This window comes from Tachyglossus aculeatus, chromosome 1 (assembly GCF_015852505.1).
Source record: "Tachyglossus aculeatus isolate mTacAcu1 chromosome 1, mTacAcu1.pri, whole genome shotgun sequence".
Classification (NCBI taxonomy): Eukaryota; Metazoa; Chordata; class Mammalia; order Monotremata; family Tachyglossidae; genus Tachyglossus; species Tachyglossus aculeatus.
Window position 1 is genome coordinate 104,886,827 of NC_052066.1, and position 19,979 is coordinate 104,906,805.

Sequence of the window (19,979 nt, forward strand, 5' to 3'; positions counted from 1 at the left end):
TTACCCACTGTTAAGCAGTGACATCGTACAGAACCTATTGCAGAAATCTGCAGAACTGACACTTTTCTGCCGAGGGTACCTCTGACCTCATCTCTCACTGCAGAAAAATCCCCTTCCGCTTCCAGCACCCTGTAAATATGTATGCTGCTTATGAGCCACAGAAGCTAAGTCAGATGAAAGCTTGGCCTTTAATCAATCAGTCAATCAATCAATCAATCATATTTATTCAGAGCTTTCTGTGTGCAGAGCACTGTACTAAGTACGTCCATTCATTCATTCAATCATATTTATTGAGCGCTTACTGTGTGCAGAGCACTGTACTAAGCGCTTGGAAAGTACTGTTCGGCAACAGATAGAGACAATCCCTACCCAACAACGGTCTCACAGTCTAGAAGGGGGAGACAGACAACAAAACAAGTAGACAGTCGTCAATGGCATCAGAATAGATAAATAGAATTATAGATATATAGACATCATTAATAAAATAAATACATATGTACAAATATACACAAGGGCAGCGGGGCGGGGAAGGTGGTAGAGCAGAGGGAGGGAGTAGGGGCGATGGGGAGGGAAGGAGGAGCAGAGGAAAAGGGGACTCAGTCTGGGAAGGCCTCCTGGAGGAGGTGGGCTCTCAGTAGTGTTTTTAAGCAGAGCTAGTTTGGCGGATGTGAGGAGGGAGGGCATTCCAGGCCAGAGGTAGGAAGTGGGCTGGGGGTCGACGGCGGGACGGGCGAGAACGAGGCCCGGTGAGGAGGTGAGCGGTGGCAGACGAGTGGAGTGTGCAGGCTGGGCTGGAGAAGGAGAGAAGGGAGGTGAGGTAGGAGGGGGCGAGGGGATGGAGAGCTTTGAAGCCAATAGTGAGGAGTTTTTCTTCATGTGAAGGTTTATAAGGCAACCACTGGAGATTTTTAAGGAGGGGGGTGACACGCCCAGAGCGTTTCTGTAGAAAGATAATGCAAGCAGCAGAGTGAAGTATAGGCTGAAGCGGGGAGAGACAGGAGGATGGGAGATCAGAAAGGAGGCTGATGCAGTAATCCAGTCGGGACAGGATGAGAGATTGTACCAAGAGTACAATATAACAGACACATTCCCTTCCCACAGTGAGCTTACAATCTAGAGGGGAGACAGACATTAATATAAATAAATAAATTACACGTGCGTACCTGAGTGCTGTGGGGCTGGAAGGGGGGATGAATAAAGGGAGCGAGTCAGGGTAACGCAGAAGGCAATGGAAGGAAAGGAAAAGAGACTTTAGTCAGGGAAGACCTCTTGGAGGAAATGTGCCTTCAATAAGGCTCTGAAGGTGGAGGGAAAGTAATTGTCTGTTGGATGTGAAGAGGGAGGGTGCTCCTGGCCAGAGGCAGGACGTGGGCGAGAGGCGAGATGGATGAGATGGTGGTGTAGTGAGTATAGAGAAGTGAAGTGTTTAGGCTGGGTTGTACTAGGAGAGTAGTGAGGTGAAGTAGAAGAGGGCAAGGCGATTGAGTGCTTTAAAATACAAGTGCTGACTGGCAAGACTTCAGGTGCTTATCAGTACCACCTGAGAATTAAATGACCACTACAAAGGCAGACGAATGGTTATCCTAGTTGTATTGAGTGCAGAGGGAAGTATAGGGTGCTTTTTCACATATATTGATATCTAATCAATCAATCGTTCAATCGTATTTATGAGCACTTACCGTGTGCAGAGCACTTGGGAGAGGACAACATAACAATAAAACAGACACATTCCCTGCCCACAACGAGTTTACAGTCTTGAGGGGGAAATACAGATAGCTAGAGATAGACATCAAGGCCAGGCTGCTTCCCAAGAGAACCACTGCTTCTTTGATTGCCGGACTGGTGATCTGCAATAACTGGCTCCCAGCTTTTAGCTGAGATGCAGTATTGTCTGGGGCTTAGCGTTTGCAGGGAAAGATACCGAATACCTACTGTGCGCAGAGAACATTGTACTACTTGCTGAAAGGGCATCGCTATTTGCACGGCTAAAGGAGTGTTTGGAGGCCCAGGCGGACTGTTACGGTTTCTGTGTCGTGCTGAGTTTAGACTTGATTTTTTTGCCCTCTGAGAACGATCAGCCTAATTTACCCACAGTCACCAGATGCGGGGGAACCGTCTTAAAAACATGTTCTTGGGTAATTCTTGTCCATCCAGTACATGTTGCAAAACTTCTGCCACAAAAATAAAATGGGGTTTTGAATTTTGGATCCAGGGTGAAATGCGTTTGGTTTTGTTCTGCGTCTGTCTAGAACAGCAGCATTGGCTATGCTTAGTCTTTTGCTTAGTACTTCAGGTTTCCTTTTGTGGGGGTGGCTTTGGGGTTCTATACCTTGTCTGCCTTCTCTTTTTTTCCCCTAGTCCAGCCCATATATTTTTTCTGCCCTACTCCTTTGCCATTTTCCTACCAGCATTTTATCATAGCAGCTTTACTCTCAAAAATCTGCTCTTTTCCACTGTCTCCTGAGTTATTATTACTATTGTTATTCTTGTTAAGCATTTATTATGTGCCTATCCCTGTACTAAGTGCTGGGGTAGATAAAAGGTAATCAGACTGGACTCAGTTTCTGTCCCACACAGGGCTCACTGTCTAAGTAGGAGGGAGTAGGATTTTATCCCCTCTTTACAGATGAAAGAGTTGAGGCACAGAGAAGCAGCATGGCCTAGTGTAAAGAACATGGTCCTGGATGTCAAAGGACCTGGATTCTAATCCTAGCTCCACCACTTGTCTGCTGTGGCTGTGTGACCCTGGGCAAACCACTCAACTTCTCTGTGCCCCAGTTCCCTCATCTGCAGAATGGGGATTTGATACCTCTGCTCCCTCCTACTTAGACTGTGAGCCCTCTGTGGGACTCTACCTCTACCCTAGTGCTTAATACATTGCTTGGCACATAGTGAGCGCTTAACAAATACCACGATTACTACCGCAATTATTAGAAGTTAAGTGACTTGTCCAAGGTCACACAGCAGATCCTCTGATTCACAGGCCACTGCTCTTTCCACCAGGCCACACCGCGTTTCTGTGAAATGGGATTCTGTCGTTCTGACTGTTAAACTCAGTCCCTTCAGGTGATGAGCAAAGCCATCCAAGGTCAGATCAGTGGTCCATTGACATCAGGACTCTGCCCGCAGAGTGGCACCTGGGGTGGCTTAGAGGAACTCTGCGATGTCGCCCTCCTCATCTTAGCGGGATCCTTCCTTCTCCCAAACACCTCAATAACCATGTCCTCATTTCCACCCGCGTTTCATTTCTGTACATTCTGTCCACCACCACGGGTGTGCCCCTGAACAACTTGATCATGTAATATCCTTTCTCTGTTTTTAGCCTTAGAAGCAGATGTGGGAAGATTACTTTGAGGCTTATATTTTGGTCTTCTTTGAAAGCCTCTTCAGCAGTCATCACTTAAAAAATTCCCTGCTGGACTATAAACCGAGCTGGCTGCCTTCAGACTTGCGGATTGAAGCAGAAAATCTTCTCACTCAAACCCTGCCCTCCTCCAGACTTTCCCGTCACTGCAGACAACACCACCATCCTCTCCGTCACACGAGCTCCCAACACTGGCATTATCCTCAAATCATCTCTCTCACTCAACCCACATACTCAATCTGTCACCAAATCCTACCTTGGCTTTATCTCTAGTATCCGCCGTTTCCTCTCCATCCAAACTGCCACCAAGCTCTTCTCATATCCGGCCTCGACTACTGCTTCAGCCTCCTGGCTGACCTCCCCGCCTCCCTTCTCTCCCCGCTCCTATCCATCCTTCACCCTGATGTCTGGATCGTTTTTCTCAAAGCTTGCTCAGTCCACAACTCCCCGCTCCTCAGAAACCTCCAGTGGCTGCCCATCCACCTCTGCATCAAGCAGAAACTCCTCGCCATCGGCTTTAAAGCTCTCGATCAGCTCGCCTCACTTCTACCTCACTTTGTTGATCTCCTACTATGATCCAACATGCACAACTCACTCCTCTAATGTCAATCTACAATCTGAGCCTCCATTTCATCAGTCTTGCCATCATCCCTTGTCCACGTCGTCCCTCCTTTATACCTGACAGACCACCACTCTCCCTACTTTTAAAGTCCTAAAAAATGTCATCTCATCCCAGGCACCTTCACTGCCTAAATCCTCAATTCTCCTATTCACCCTCTCTTCCACATCACCTATACACTTTTTCTTTTAATGGTACTTGTTAAGCACTATGTGTCTCTGTTCTAAGCACTGGGGTAAAATCAAATCAGTAAGTCCTTGTCCCACGTGGGGCTCACAATCTATGTAAGAGGGAGAGCCGGTATTGAGTCTCCATTTTACAGTTAAGGAAACTGAGGCACAGAAAAGCAAAATGACTTGCTTTTCACAAAGCAGACAAGCGACACTGAAGTCTGTTCCCCTTAAATGCTTGATATTCCCCTCACTGCCAACCCCGCAGCACTTCTGTGTGCACGCATGCTTATGCTGTGCCATTCCCCGCTCTGTAATTTATTTTATATCTATCTCTCCTTCTAAACTGTAAGCTCCTTGTGGGCAGGGAAGCAGTATGGCCTAGCGGAAAGAAGAAAGTCCTGGAAGTCAGAGGACCTGGATTCTAATACCAATTCTACCACTTGTCTGCTGTCTGACCTCGGCCAAGTCACTTCACTTCTCTGTGCCTCAGTCACCCCATTGGTAAAATGGGGATTAAGACTGTGAACCAGCGTGGCTCAGTAGGAGTCAGAGGTCATGGGTTCAAATCCCGGCTCCGCCAATTGTCAGCTGTGTGACTTTGGGCAAGTCACTTAACTTCTCTGGGCCTCAGTTACCTCATCTGTAAAATGGGGATTAAGACTGTGAGCCCCCCCGTGGGACAACCTGATCACCTTGTAACCTCCCCAGCGCTTAGAACAGTGCTTTGCATGTAGTAAGCGCTTAATAAATGCCATCATCGTCATCATCATCATCATCATGTGTGACCTGGACTGTGTCCAACCTGACTAGCTCGTATCTACTCCAGTGCTTAGTACAGTGTCTGGGACATAGAAAGTGCTGAACAAATACCATTAAAAAAAAAAGGGAGTGTGTCAACCAATTCTATCACATTATACTTTTCCAAACAGTTAGTACAGTGCTCTGCACACAGTTAAGTGCTCAATAAATACCACGGATTGACTTATTATGGACTTTTCTGTCCTGGCCAGTAGTACAGCGTGACTCAGTGGAAAGAGCCCGGGCTTTGAAGTCAGAGGTCAGGGGTTCAAATCCCGGCTCCACCAACTGTCAGCTGTGTGACTTTGGGCAAGTCACTTCACTTCTCTGGGCCTCAGTTCCCTAATCTGTAAAATGGGGATGAAGACTGTGAGCCCCCCGTGGGACAACCTGATCACCTTGTAACCTCCCCAGCACTTAGAACAGTGCTTTGCACACAGTAAGCGCTTAATAAATGCTATCATTATTATTATTATTATTATTATTATTACAGATCATGGGTTTTCAACTTTAAGTAGACACTGGAACCCTGAGGTTTCAAGCAGCTTGGCCTATGAGAAAGAGCACAATCTGGGAGTCGGAGGACCTGGGTTCTAATCCCAGCTGGGCCAATTGCTTGCTCTGTGATCTTGGGCACGTCACAACTTCTCTGTGCCTCAGTTTTCTCAACTGTCAAAAGAGGACTTAAATCCCTGTTCTCCCTCCTACTCAGACTGTGAGTCCTATGCGGGAAAAGGACTGTGTCTAATGTGTACCTACCCCAGCGCTTTGAACGGCGTTTGACACCTAGTAGCACTTAAATACCATAAAAAGAAGAATTTTTTTTGTGTCCAGGTATCACCACAGAAGCAGATGATGAAAGAAAACAGCATCCCTGGGTCTCACATCCTGGGGCTCTGATCAGTCATTCTGTTAATTACGTTGGGCTTCTGCTGCCTGCTAAATACTTTGGAGTCCTATCATCTCTTACCATTGTTGACCATAATATGCCCGTGTCTCATTCATTCATTCATATTTATTGAGCGCTTACTGTGTGCAGAGCACTGTACTAAGCGCTTGGGAAGTACAAGATGGCAACATATAGAGTTGGTCCCTATCCAACAATGGGCTCACAGTCTAGAAAGGGGAGACAGACAACAGAACAAAACATGTAGACAGGTGTCAAGTCGTCAGAACAAATAGAATTAAAGCTAAATGCACATCATTAACAACTACTTAGAAGAATCCTCTAGTTCTGTGCCAGGAATGGGGTTGCAGCAGTTGGCTAAATGACTCTAAACCACATATTTGTACATATTTATTACTCTATTTATTTATTTATTTATTTTACTTGTACATATCTATTCTATTTATTTTACTTTGTTAGTATGTTTGGTTTTGTTCTCTGTCTCCCCCTTTTAGATTGTGAGCCCACTGTTGGGTAGGGACTGTCTCTCTATGTTGCCAATTTGTACTTCCCAAGCGCTTAATACAGTGCTCTGCACATAATAAGCGCTCAATAAATACGATTGATTGATTGACTCTAAACAACCCTTCTAGACCGTGAGCCCGTTGTGTGAGATTGTCTCTATCTGTTGCTGAATTGTACTTTCCAAGCACTTAGTACGGTGCTCCGCACACAGTAAATGCTCAATAAATACGATTGAATGAATGAATGACTCAGAAGTCTGGTTTTCCCCGCGGGTTCCTGGGTCTGTAGTTGTAAAACGGGGATATGGCCCCGATCCGTCTCTCGCCCGGCTGGGAGGAAGAATAGCAGACAAGAAGGAGTCCAAGCTGTGGGCAGCACAACATGGGGGTCACAACATCCATGAATCTATTGATTTTTTCCTTCCTAGGCTTTGACATCCTGAGCCCCCCGGACACCTTCGATAAATGGGATGGGAGGAGGTTGCTGGAGGCGGCTGATAGGAACACTACCGAGATTCCAGTCGACACAGGCCACCTGCCCCGGAAGAACTGCACCGAACCAGGTAGGACTAGCGTCCTCCGGGAATCCGAATTCGAGCATCTGCGGTTGGCCCCGGGCGTAAATGATGGCAGAGTCCTTTTCCGCGGTCTCTCTTTGAGGCCCAAGTGGGTTGGGAGGGGCCTTGTGGTCCGTCTCCCCCTTCTAGACTGTGAGCCCATTGTTGGGTAGAGACCATCTCTATACTCCCCAAGCGCTTAGCACAGTGCTCTGCACATAGTAAGCGCTCAATAAATACGATTGAATGAATGAATGAAAGTCTGGGGTCACTCGTACTCGTTGGTGGGACCAGGAACTGGGTGCGTTCTCGGAGTTACGGTAACAGTCGAAGAGTGATGGGGCCTGGCCCTCATCCACGGAATTGAAACCCTTTGAGAACAGTGCTTTGCACATAGTAAGCGCTTAACAAATGCCATCATTATTATTTGAGAAAGTTCGGTCCGGGCTTGGCAGACGGCCTTATCTTCAGAAGGGCTCCGTGGAGTTGGCCGACAACTTTGTCTCGTGGTCTACACCCTGGAGGTGGGTGCAGTGTATTTTCCACCTCGGCAGCAACCGTTGTCAAGTGACAGAATTATTTCTTGTGGAGGACTGGCTCAGCAGGGGAATTCCGCTGCAGGAAGGTATTCCACCGGGTTGGCCGGTCTGAGAGCAGGTTCAAGAGGAGAGTTGCTAAAGGCTCGGAGGCAGAGAGATTTTTGTGCCTGATTACACACTAGACAAGCTTTTCCCTGGAAATTAGCTTTCTCCTGATCATTTATTTATCTTTTACATGCACGCTTCCCCTCCCCTCCCCATTGCCTCGACTTGCTTCCTTTGCTCTACCCCCCTCAGAACTTGTGTATGTATGTACAAATTTATAATTCTATTTATTTATATTAATGCTATGTATATACATCTATATATTTGATTTATTTATATTGATGCTCTTGATACTTTTTTACTTGTTTTGATGCCTGTCTCCCCCCTTCTAGACCGTGAGCCTGTTGTGGGCAGGGATTGTCTCTGTTGCAAAATTGTACTTTCTGAGCGCTTGGTACAGTGGTCTGCACACAGTAAGCGCTCAATAAATAATATTGAATAAATGAATATAGCAATCAATTGTATACCATACCATGCCGTACCAATACCATAAAAAGAATAATTTTTTTGTGTCCGGGTATCACCACAGAAGCAGATGATGAAAGAAAACAGCATCCCTGGGTCTCAAATCCTGGGGCTCTGATCAGTCATTCTGTTAATTACGTTGGGCTTCTGCTGCCTGCTAAATACTTCAGAGTCCTATCATCTCTTACCATTGTTGACCATAATTTGCCCGTGTCACATTCATTCATTCATTCATTCATTCATTCATTCATTCATTCATCCATCCATCCATCCATTCATTCATTCATTCATTCAATTATATTTATTGAGCGCTTACTGTGTGCAGGGCAGAAGCAGAGTGGCTCAATGGAAAGAGCCCGGGCTTTGGAGTCAGAGGTTGTGGGTTCAAACCCCGGCTCCGCCAATTGTCAGCTGTGTGACTTTGGGCAAGTCACTTCACTTCCCACGTGGGACAACCTGATCACCTTGTATCCCCCCAGTGCTTAGAAGAGTGCTTTGCACATAGTAAGCGCTTAACAAATGCCATCATCGTTATTATTATTCTCTGTGCCTCAGTTCCCTCATCTGTAAAATGGAGATTAAGACTGTGAGCCCCCCGTGGGACAACCTGATCACCTTGTAACCTCCCCAGCACTTAGACCAGTGCTTTGCACATAGTAAGCGCTTAACAAATGCCATCATCATTATTATTATTATTACCTGGGAGAGTACAACACAACAATATAACGGAAACATACCCTGCCCACAATGAGCTTCGTACTATAAGGGGAAGACAGACATTGATATAAATAAAAAATAACTTACAGATATGTGCATAAGTGCTGTGGGGCTGGGAGGGAGAATGAGTAAAGGGAATGAGTCAGGGCAACTTAGAAGGGAGTGGGAAAAGAGGAAATGAGGGCTTAGTCAAGGAAGGCCTCTTGGAGGAGATATACTTTCAATAAAGCTTTGAAGGTGGGGAGAGTAATTGTCTGTCAAATATGAGGAGGGAGCAAATTCCAGGCAGAGATGGGATGTGGGCGAGAGGTTGGTGAGATAGATTAGACTGGGGCACAGTGAATAAGCTGGTACTTACTAGAGAAGGAGCGTGGCTCAGTGTGGAGAAGAACACGAGTTTTGGAGCTAGAGGTCATGGGTTCAAATCCCGGCTCTGCCAATTGTCAGCTGTGTGACTTCGGACAAGTCACTTCACTTTCAACAGGCTAAGAGCAAAGGGAGGGGAGCGGGACTGAGATTGAAGAGAGGAAAAAATTTAGAGAATTTCTCTCTTTGCCCTGTAATATTGTTCCTTGCAAATCCCATAGGCCAGAGCTCTCCCTGTCATCAAAGCCCTTCTGGAATTACATCTCTCGGAGGCCTTATGGTAGTGGCACTTATTAAATGTTTACTATGTGCCAAGCACTGTACTAAGCGATGGTACTAAGTGGTGGTGCTTGGATGAAGCAGCGTGGCTCAGTGGAAAGAGCATGGGCTTTGGAGTCAGAGGTCAGGGGTTCTAATCCCAGCTCTGCCAATTGTCAGCTGTGTGACTTGGGGCAAGTCACTTCACTTCTCTAGGCCTCAGTTACCTCATCTGTAAAATGGGGACTAAGACTGTGAGCCCCATGTGGGACAACCTGATCATCTTGTAACCTCCCCAGCACTTAGAACAGTGCTTTGCACACAGTAGGTGCTTAATAAATGCCATTATTATTATTATTATTATTATTCTCTGGGCCTCCGTTACCTCATCTGTAAAATGGGGATTAAGACTGTGAGCCCCCCGTGGGACAACCTGATCACCTTGTACCCTCCCCAGCGCTTAGAACAGTGCTTTGCACATAGTAAGCGCTTAATAAATGCCATTATTATTATTATTATTATTATTAGAGGAGCAAAGTGAGTGGGCTGGGATGTAGAAGATCAATGAGGTGAGATGGGAGGGGATGAGCTGATTGAGTTTTTTAAAGTGCTTGACACATAGTGAGCACTTAATGAACACCATAATTCAGTTAATGAATGGAAAGCTGGTTGAGTCCCAGGGTGTCCTAACTGGGGAGTAATAAAAATGATAATAATAATAATAATAATGCTAGCAATAAGAATGCTAGTAATTGTGGTATTGAGCATTCTGTGAAGCACAGCGGGAAACTGGGGGATCCTGAGTTCCGGTTTGACAGAGAAGCAGCATAATTCATTCATTCAATCGTATTTATTGAGCGCTTACTGTGTGCAGTGCACTGTACTAAGCGCTTGGGAAGTACAAGTTGGCAACATATAGAGACGGTCCCTACCCAACAGCGGGCTCACAGTCTAGAAGGGGGAGACAGAGAACAAAACAAAATATATTAACAAAATAAGATAAATAGAATAGTAAATCTAGTGGATAAAGAATGGGCCTGGGAATCAGAGAACCTGGGTTCTAATCACAGCTCTGCCACTTGTCTGTTGCATGACCTTGGGCAAGACACTTAATTTCTCTGCGCCTCAGTTCCCTCATCTGTAAAATGGGAATTGAGATGGTGAACCCCACGTGGGACACGGACTGCGTCCAAATGGATGATCATGTATCTCCTCCGGCATTTAGTACAGTGCCTGACACATAGTAAGTGCAAGAATCAGCCTGAGCCCAGACGCTGGTGCCTTCTACAAGGGATTCAATTCAGAAATCCCAGGAAATGAATTAATTTCATCATACAAGGTGGCAGAGCTGCCTATGGGGCTGTGGGGCTGTGAGTGTTAGCAGTGTTTCACTGGGTGGGGTAGACTGTGAGCTCACTGTTGGTTAGGGACTCTCTCTATATGTTGCCAACTTGTACTTCCCAAGCGCTTAGTACAGTGCTCTGCACACAGTAAGCGCTCAATAAATACAATTGATTGATTGATTGATTGAGTGGGGTGGTGATAGCATTTCTTAGAGGAATTCTGTGCTCGAGATTGTAAGCTTGTTGCACACAGGGAAGGTTGTCTGCACCTCTGTCGTATTGTACTCTCAATCAATCAATCAATCAATCGTATTTATTGAGCGCTTACTATGTGCAGAGCACTGTACTAAGCGCTTGGGAAGTACAAATTGGCAACACATATTGTACTCTCCCAAGTGCTTAGTACGCCAACTGTCAGCTGTGTGACTTTGGGCAAGTCACAACTTCTCTGGGCCTCAGTTACCTCATTTGTAAAATGGGGATGAAGACTGTGAGCCCCCCATGGGACAACCTGATCACCTTGTAACCTCCCCAGCTCCTAGAACAGTGCGTTGCACATAGTAAGCGCTTAATAAATTCCATCATCATTATTATTATTGTTATTATTACAGTGTTCTGCACACCATAAATGCTTAATAAATTCATTAATGAATTCATTTGTATTTATTGAATGCTTACAGTGTGCAGAGCACTGTACTAAGTGCTTGGGAAAGTCAAGTACAACAATAAGCGGACACATTCCCCGCCCACAACGATCTTACAGTCTAGAGGCGGGAAGACAGACATCAATACAAATAAACAAAATGACAGAAATGTACATAAGTGCCGAGGGACTGGGAGGAGGGAAGAGCAGAGGGGCAAGTCAGGGTGATGCAGAAGGGAATGGGAGATGAGGAAAAGTAGGGCTTAGTCTGGGAAGGCCTCTTGGAGGAGGTGTGCCTTCAGTAAAGCTTTGAAGTGGGGGAGAGGAATTGTCTGGCGGATTTGAGGAGGGAGGGCGTTCCAGGCCAGAGGCAGGACACGGGCTAGGGGTCGGCGGCGAGTGAAAAAAAATCAAGGCACAGTGAAAAGGTTAACAATAGAGGAGTGAAGCATGCGGGCTGGGTGGTAGAAGGAGAGAAGCGAGGGGAGGTAGGAGGGGGCAAGATGGTAGAGTGCTTTAAAGCCAATGGTGAGGAGTTTTTGTTTGATGCGGAGGTGGATGGGCAACCACTGGAGTGTTTTGAGGAGCAGGGTGACGTGTCCTGAACGCTTTTGTAGAAAAATGATCCAGACAGCAGACTGAAGTTTGGACTGGAGTGGGGAGAGACAGGAGGCAGGGAGGTCAGCAGGGTGGCTGATGTAGTAATCCAGGTGGGATAGGATGAGCAATTGTATTAACGTGGTAGCAGCTTGGGGGGAGAGGAAAGGATGGATTTTAGCGATGTTCTGAAAATAGGATTTAGTGTTGGATTGAATATGTGGGTTGAATGAGAGAGAGGAGTCAAGGATAATGCCAAGGTTACGGGCCTTAAATACCACCGGTGATGAATGTTCACAGCAAATGCTCCTTCCACAAAGAACTCAGATTTTTGAAAAGCTGTGGGCTTCACAAAAAAAAATCTTTATGAGTTTGGTGAGCAAGCTCTGTACTATGTAGAAAACTGGCTAACTGGGAAGAAATGAAGTAGGAGTGATTGTAATGGATGGAATAACCCTAAAATTCCCCACTAGATTATAAGCTCGTTGTGGGTAGGGAATGTGTTTTCCAAATCTGTTGGAGTGCCCTCTCCCAAGCGCTTAGTACAGTGCTCTGCACACAGTATGTGCTCAGTAAATGCCATTGATGATTCATTCATTCACTCAATCGTATTTATTGAGTGCTTACTGTGTGCAGAGCATTTCATTCATTCATTCAATCGTATTTATTGAGTGCTTACTGTGTGCAGAGCACTGTACTAAGCGCTTGGGAAGTACAAGTTGGCAACATATAGAGACGGTCCCTACCCAACAGCGGGCTCACAGTCTAGAAGGGGGAGACAAACAACAAAACAAATTAACAAAATAAAATAAATGGAATAAATACGTACAAGCAAAATAAATAAATAAACAGAGTAATAAATATGTACAAACATATATACATATATACAGTTGCTGTGGGGAGGGGAAGGAGGTAAGGTGGGGGGGATGGGGAGGAGGGGGGAGAGGAAGGAGGGGGGTCTCTTCTTTTAATTACCCATCTTCTTTCTATCTCAAATGCTGTCCCTATTAAATCCATCAGACCATAACTTTCCCACATTTGGAACCCTCCTGAAATCTCACCTCCCAGAGGTTTTCCTTGATTAATTTTTTTTCTTCCCAGGTCATCCCTTCCTAGCACATACACCTTCACAGCCATTCGCAACATTTTTGTACACCTAAATTTAAATACTGTATTCCAATCCCTTTTTAATAACAATACTGATGGGGCCCCCCCCCATGCACTGTACTAAGCACTTGGAAAGTACAATTCAGCAACAGAGGCAATCCCTGCTCACAATGGGCTCACAGTCTAGAAGGGGAGAGAACGGTCTAGAAGGAGGGAGATGATGAATTCATCGATGATGAGTGTTCACAGCAAATGCTCCTTTTACAACATGTTAGAAAGAACTCAGATTTTTGAAAAGCCGTAGCCTCGAGAAAAAAGTAATTGTGGGTTGGGGGAGCAAGTTCTAAATTGCAAAGAAAACTGGCTAATGGGTAAGAAGTGAAGTTGGAGTCATTGTATATTTGTACATGTTTATTATTCTATTCATTTTATTAATGATGTGTATATATCTATAATTGTATTTCTCTATTTTGATGCTATTGATGCCTGTCTACCTGTTTTGTTTTGTTGTCTGTCTCCCCCTTCTAGACTGTGAGCCTGTTGTTGGGTAGGGATTGTCTCTATCAGTTGCCGACTTGTGGTTTCCAGGTACGTTCATTCATTCATTCATTCAGTCGTATTTCTTGAGCGCTTACTGTGTGCAGAGCACTGTACTAAGCGCTTGGGAAGTACAAGTTGGCAACATGTAGAGACGGTCCCTACCCAACAACGGGCTTAGTACAGCGCTCTGCACACAGTAAATGTTCAATAAATACGATCGAACGAAAGAATGAAATTGTAACATGGAGGAACTAAACTTCCCCACTAGGTTATAAACTCATGGGCAGGGAATGTAACTGCTGATTCGGTTGAATTGTACTTTAGTAAACACTCAGTAAATACCACTGATTAAGTAGTGTGTGTGTTTGTGTTTGTGTGTGTGTGTATAGAGGCAAGAAGACCATACAAGAGCTAGAAAAGGTATAGAGTTGAGCCAATAAATCGTTTAGGGGGTGAAAACAGCTCATGACCCTTCAGTTTGGAAAGATGTGGGTTGAGGGGACGGTCATGAAGTTTGCAGAATCCTAAAGTGTGTGAACAGGATGAATTGCAGGATCCTAAAGGGTGTGGACAGAGGGAACAAGGAATCGTTGTTTTCCAAATCCCTCAGCCCCGGGATGAGTCTCAGCTTTTGGCTTCTGGAGGTGGCAGGTTCCCACTGAGCACATAGCAAGGGGCGGTTAGTACAGGAAAGTCATTACCAATGATTCAATAAAAATAACAATAATAATGGTATTCATTCAGTGCTTACTATGTGCAAAGCACTGTTCTAAGCACTGGGGAGGGTACAAAGTGATCAGGTTGTCCCACGGGGGGCTCACAGCCTTAATCCCCATTTTAAAGATGAGGGAACTGAGGCACAGAGAAGTGAAGTGACTTGCCCAAAGTCACATAGCTGACAGTTGGTGGAGCCAGGATTAGAACCCATGCCCTCTGACTCTGAAGCCCAGGCCACGCTGCTTCTCCAAGGAAGGCGAGAGTAATTACTAGACAAAGGTCTAAAATGAGGTTTTAGAGAGAAAATTTAGGGACATTAGAAGGATAAAATGCACTCAGGGACTACGATGGTTTAGCACTGTCATCATTATCAGTATTTCATCAACCAAGTGCTTGGGGGGACACAATCAATCAATCAATCAATCAATCAATCAGTCGTATTTATTGAGCGCTTACTATGTGCAGAGCACTCTACTAAGCACTTGGGAAGTACAAATTGGCAACACATAGAGACAGTCCCTACCCAACAGTAGGCTCACAGTCTAAAAGCGGAGCCCACAACACAACAGGAGCGGAGACATGGTACCTGTTCTTGAGGAATTTAATGGGAGAGGGAGATACCCATAAATCACATTCATTCATTGTTGCATTTATTGAGCGTTTCCTGTGTGCAAAGCACTGTACTAAGCGCTCAGCACTCATCCTTGTCTGTATAAATAATGTATTTGATTGGCCACACCTTCTTCTCTTAGCCAGGGAAGGGCGAAGAGGGGTGAAATAGAACAGGGCATAGTGACTCAGAAGTTTGGCTTAGGGTCCCGCTCTTGACAGGGTGTGAGTGTGAGCGTCAGCAGACGAGGCGTTAGCGGGATCTAACAAGGTGTGGGAAAGAAAGGGCCAATGGGGAGAGGAAGATTTAGAAACGCCGGGAATTTTCTCACATAGTCACCGTGAGAAGCAGCCATGGCCTAGTGGAAAGAGCACGGGCCTGGGAGTTGAAGGATTCCATTTTAGTTCCAAATGCAAAGGAAGCGAGCCATCTTGGGCTACGTCTCTCCAGACTCTCGCCTGAAGGGATCCCTTATTGCCCAACAAGAGTCGAAGGCCTGTTTTCGCTTGCGTGAAGCCTGCTCCGCGCACCGCCGGAGGGGCCTCTGTGAGTGGAAATGTTGTAGATGAGCTCTTTTTAGTTAATCCACCGTTCATCGTGTCCCTAGGAGACGGATGGAGTTTCCACCCAAATCCTCTGGACTGCAAATTCTCTGTGGGCAGGGAACGTGTTTACCACATGTTGTACTCTTCTGAGAGCTTAGTACGGTGCTCTGCACACAGGAAGCGCTCAATAAACTGTACTTCCCAAGCGCTTAGTACAGTGCTCTGCACACAGTAAGTGCTCAATAAATACGATGAATGAATAAATACCATTAATAATGATGATTCACTCTTTTTTTTTAATGGTATTCATTCAGCGCTTACTGTGTGCCAGGCATTGTACTGTAGAAGTTAATCGGGTTGGACACAGTCCATTATCCCACATGGGACTCACAGTCTTAGTCTTAATCCCCACTTTTTGCAGCTCTTCAGCTGACAACCAATAAATTTTGACTGTGCAGATGGTTTAAAGTCTGGCCCACTTCCAGATGGACAGGATTTTTTAGGCCAGTATGTCTAAGGGTAAATCCATTCTATCCAACCAGATTTATGCTTGATGCGTAACAGCTATCTCTGGAGAGAAGCCTGTTGCTGTAAATTCTGTTTTTCTTTTGTAAATGATACTTGTTAAGCCCTTGCTATGTGCCAGGCACTGTACTAAGTGCGGGGGTAGATAGAAGTTAATCAGGTTGGACACAGTCTCTGTCCCACAAGGGGCTCACAGTCTTAAATCCCATTTTACCGATGAAGTAACTGAGGCCCAGAGAAGCGAAGTGATTTGCCCTGAGGTCACACAGCAGACAAGTGGTGGAGCCAGGATTAGAACCCAGGCCCTTTGACTCCCAAGCCCGTGCTCTCTCCACTAGGCCGCTCTTGTAAACTCTTTGTGGACAGGGAATGGGTTTATTTATTGTTATAGTGTGTTCCCCCAAGCACTTATTACAGTGCTCGGCACATAGTAAGTGCTCAATAAATATGATTGATGGACGACTGACTGATGGATGAAAGATGAGGCTGAGGAGAGGGGCTTCTTCAATCGCTCCCCCCTGGGACTGGTCCGAATTGACATCACTTCTGGCAGACCCACACTGACCAGCGTTCTTCCTCTGTAGAGCTCAGTAATAACAATAATAATAATTATGGTACTTGTTAAGCGCTTACTATGTGCCAAGCACTGTTCCAAGCGCTGGGGTAGATACAAGTTAATCAGGTTGGACTCAGTCTTTGTCTCATATGGGGCCCACAGTCTTAATCTCCATTTTACAGGTGAGGTAACTGAGGCCCAGAGAAGTGAAGCGACTCGTCCAAGGTCACACAGCAGACAAGTGGCAGAGCCGGGGCTAGAACCCACGTCCTTCTGATTCCCAGGCCTGGGTTCTAGCCACTAAGCCAGGGTGCTTCTTGTAGGGGCCCAAAGTGTGGGGCCTGGGGCAGCTGACCCCAGGCAAATGATGGGAGGGAACGCTTCCTCGCCGAGTTCTCACGGCTTCACTCTCCTGAGCTGCCTTGGGCGGTGAAACAAAGCCCGCTGTTTCACAGTTCATTCCTGCAGTGGCTTTGGGAGGGAACGTTTTCATCTGTTCCATGAGTTTGGCCCTCTGGGAGGCTTGATCGCTGGCATATGTCTGTCTGCCACCTTTGCGGAAGGAAATCCTGCTCTTCTGCATGCTTCCCTAATAATAATAATCATAACGATAATCATAATAATAACCACAGTCACGATAACACCAATAATGATATTAATGATTGATAGTATTTGTTAAGTGCTTACTAAGTGCAAAGCACAGTATGGCTCAGCGGCTAGAGTCCGGGCTTGGGATTCAGAGGTCATGGGTTCTAATCCCGGCCCCGCCACATGTCTTCTGTGTGACCTTGGGCAAGTCACTTAACGTCTCTGAGCCTCAGTGAAATGGGGATTAAGACTGAGCCCCACGTGGGACAACCTGATCACCTTGTATCCCCCCCAGTGCTTAGAACAGTGCTTCGCACATAGTAAGCGCTTAACAAATGCCATTATTATTATTATTATTATTAAAACGAGGTTGAAGACTGTGAGCCCCATGTGGGACAACCTGATCACCTTGTATCCCCCCAGCACATAATAAGCGCTTAACAAATGCCATCATTATTATTATCATTGTGAAGCACAGGAATAAATACACTATAAACAGATCCAGACACAGTCCCTGACCCACTTGGAAATCACAGTCTAAGAGGGAGAGAGAATGGGTGTTGTATCCTCATTTTACAGATGAGGTAACTGAGGCTCAGAGAAGTTAAGAGACATATCCAAGGTTGCACAGCAGGCAAGGGGCAGAGCCACAGTAGAACCCAGGTCCTCTGATTCCCAGGCCTCTGCTCTTTCCAAAAGACTACCCTACTTCTCCAAGTGAGGTATGGGTCCCAAGGTCAGATTGCCCTAGCGAGGAAAAGGTTTAAACAATTGTGGTATTTGTTAAAAGCTCACTATTTATTCATTCAGTCACATTTATTGAGTGCTTACTGTGTGCAGAGCACTGTACTAAGCGCTTGGTAAGTACAAGTCGGCAACATATAGAGATGGTCCCTACCCAACAACAACTCGCAGTCTAGAAGGGAGAGACAAACAACAAAACAAGTGTGTGCCAAGCACTGTACTAAGCGCTGGAATGGACACAAGCAAATCAGATTGGACACAGTCCCTGCCCACAAGGGGCTCCTGGTCTTAATCCCCATTTTACAGATGAGGTAACTGAGGCACAGAGAAGTGAAGTGTCTTGCCCAAGGCCACATAGCAGACAAGTGGCAGAGCCAGGATTAGAACTCATGACCTCTTCCCCTGACAAGTAAGGTTTTTTGGAATTTATTAAGTGCTTACTACATCCCAGGCACTGTACTAAGCAGTGGGGGTACTAGGGCGTGTCGTTTCCCCTTCACTCATTCATTCATTCAATTGTATTTATTGAGCACTCAGTTCATTCATTCAGTCGTATTTATTGAGCGCTTACTGTGTGCAGAGGACTGTACTAAGCGCTTGATGTGTGCAGAGCACTGAACTAAGTGGTTGGGAGAGTATAGTATAACAATAAACAGACACATTCCCTTCCCACAGCGATAATTCTTGGAAGAATTGCCAATTGAAATTCACTCTCGGGGGTTCCCCACTGACCTGTGGGAAAAGTCCATGAGAATCAGCCTTCAATTTGGAAGCAGATTGCGGGATGAGGGTCCCTCCCTGCTCCCATCTTTCTTGCCCTTGAAGTGCCTCTGCCATTCCTCTTAGGGAATCACTTCCAGAGGAGAAACACCCTTAATCGGGTAGAAGAAGTCCAGAATCAGAAGTGTTGTCTTTCCCTGGGAGAGAAACTTCCAGAGAGTGGGTAGGAGTTATGATGTCTCAATAAATCTGTGATTTTTTTCGCATCTGTAAGGTGTTACACTCATTTCAGAGCTGAGATTTGTATGTTTCATGAGGAGACTGAAAGTATCTTTGTTGCCTTAAAAATAAAAACGGTGAAAGCCGTTTACTGAGAAATCCCTTGAGGAGGTCCTTAAATGCTAGGTTTTTTGCTTTTGGGGTTTTTTTAAATTTTTTTTTAGTGAATGAAATACTCCAAAAGTGAAGCTGGCTGAATTTATTATTGAGGTGTTTGGTAAATAGATCAGAGATACATTCCTGACAGTATTTATTTACACACTTTTCAGCCTGTCTGTAGGCTATCTATCACATTGGAAAGTCAGTAGTTGTTTGATAACAGAGCCCCTGGAGTGTTTCTTTCAAATTGACTTTAGAGGGGGGGAAAAGAAAACCTTAAAAATAATGGATTTTTGAGAAGGTCATCAGTTTGAAATATTGATGTCTCTTGTTCATGAACTATCAAAAGATGTACTCTTTTGGGTTTTATGTATTCACCATATAATAAAGGACAGGACTGGTGAACTCAGATATCTTCAGTAGGCTGCCAGGATTCTTTTTACAGAAACTTTGCAGTAAGCGCTCAGTAAATACGATTGAATGACGCCAGACCAGTTACCTGATAGCTGGAGACATTTAAAATCAGTCCATCAGTGGTATTTATTGGGCACTTACTATGTGCAGAGCACTGTTCCGAGCACTTGGGAGAAAACGATACAACAGAGTTGGTGAACGCATTCTCGGCCTAAGAAGTCCTGAGTTGTAGGAATTTCCTCGATAGGCACTACTCACAGCGACACGAGTGTAACTGTAACTAGATTTACTCTAATATCACGTGGTGCAGATTCATTTGACTGAAGAAGCTTTCAATTAACCACATTTCTTAGATTTTTCAGTTTGCTGACAGGAAGTACGACTGTGTCCTAGTTTTTTTGCACCTGTCTTGACTAGCTAACTGCAGTTCCTTAAAGAGCCGCCTAAAACAACACATCTAGCCGAAAATGATTTTGCGGCTTTACTATTCATTCAGAAGTATCTGCTGAACGCCTTTTGGGTGAAGAAAACTGAATCGAGCGTTGAGTGAGACAGCAAACTGAACTATCAAATATCTGCAG

The 19,979-nt window shown here is 45.4% G+C and overlaps 1 protein-coding gene across 1 annotated transcript in view; it reads left to right on the top strand.

Annotated features, from left to right (window-relative positions):
* SLC24A3 (solute carrier family 24 member 3) overlaps positions 1–19,979 on the top strand; it is a 515,859-nt gene that overhangs the window by 97,932 nt on the left and 397,948 nt on the right. Inside the window, exon 3 of the mRNA XM_038745680.1 lies at positions 6,793–6,927. Within this exon, the coding sequence (XP_038601608.1) occupies positions 6,793–6,927 (135 nt within the window). The remainder of the gene's footprint in view (positions 1–6,792; positions 6,928–19,979) is intronic.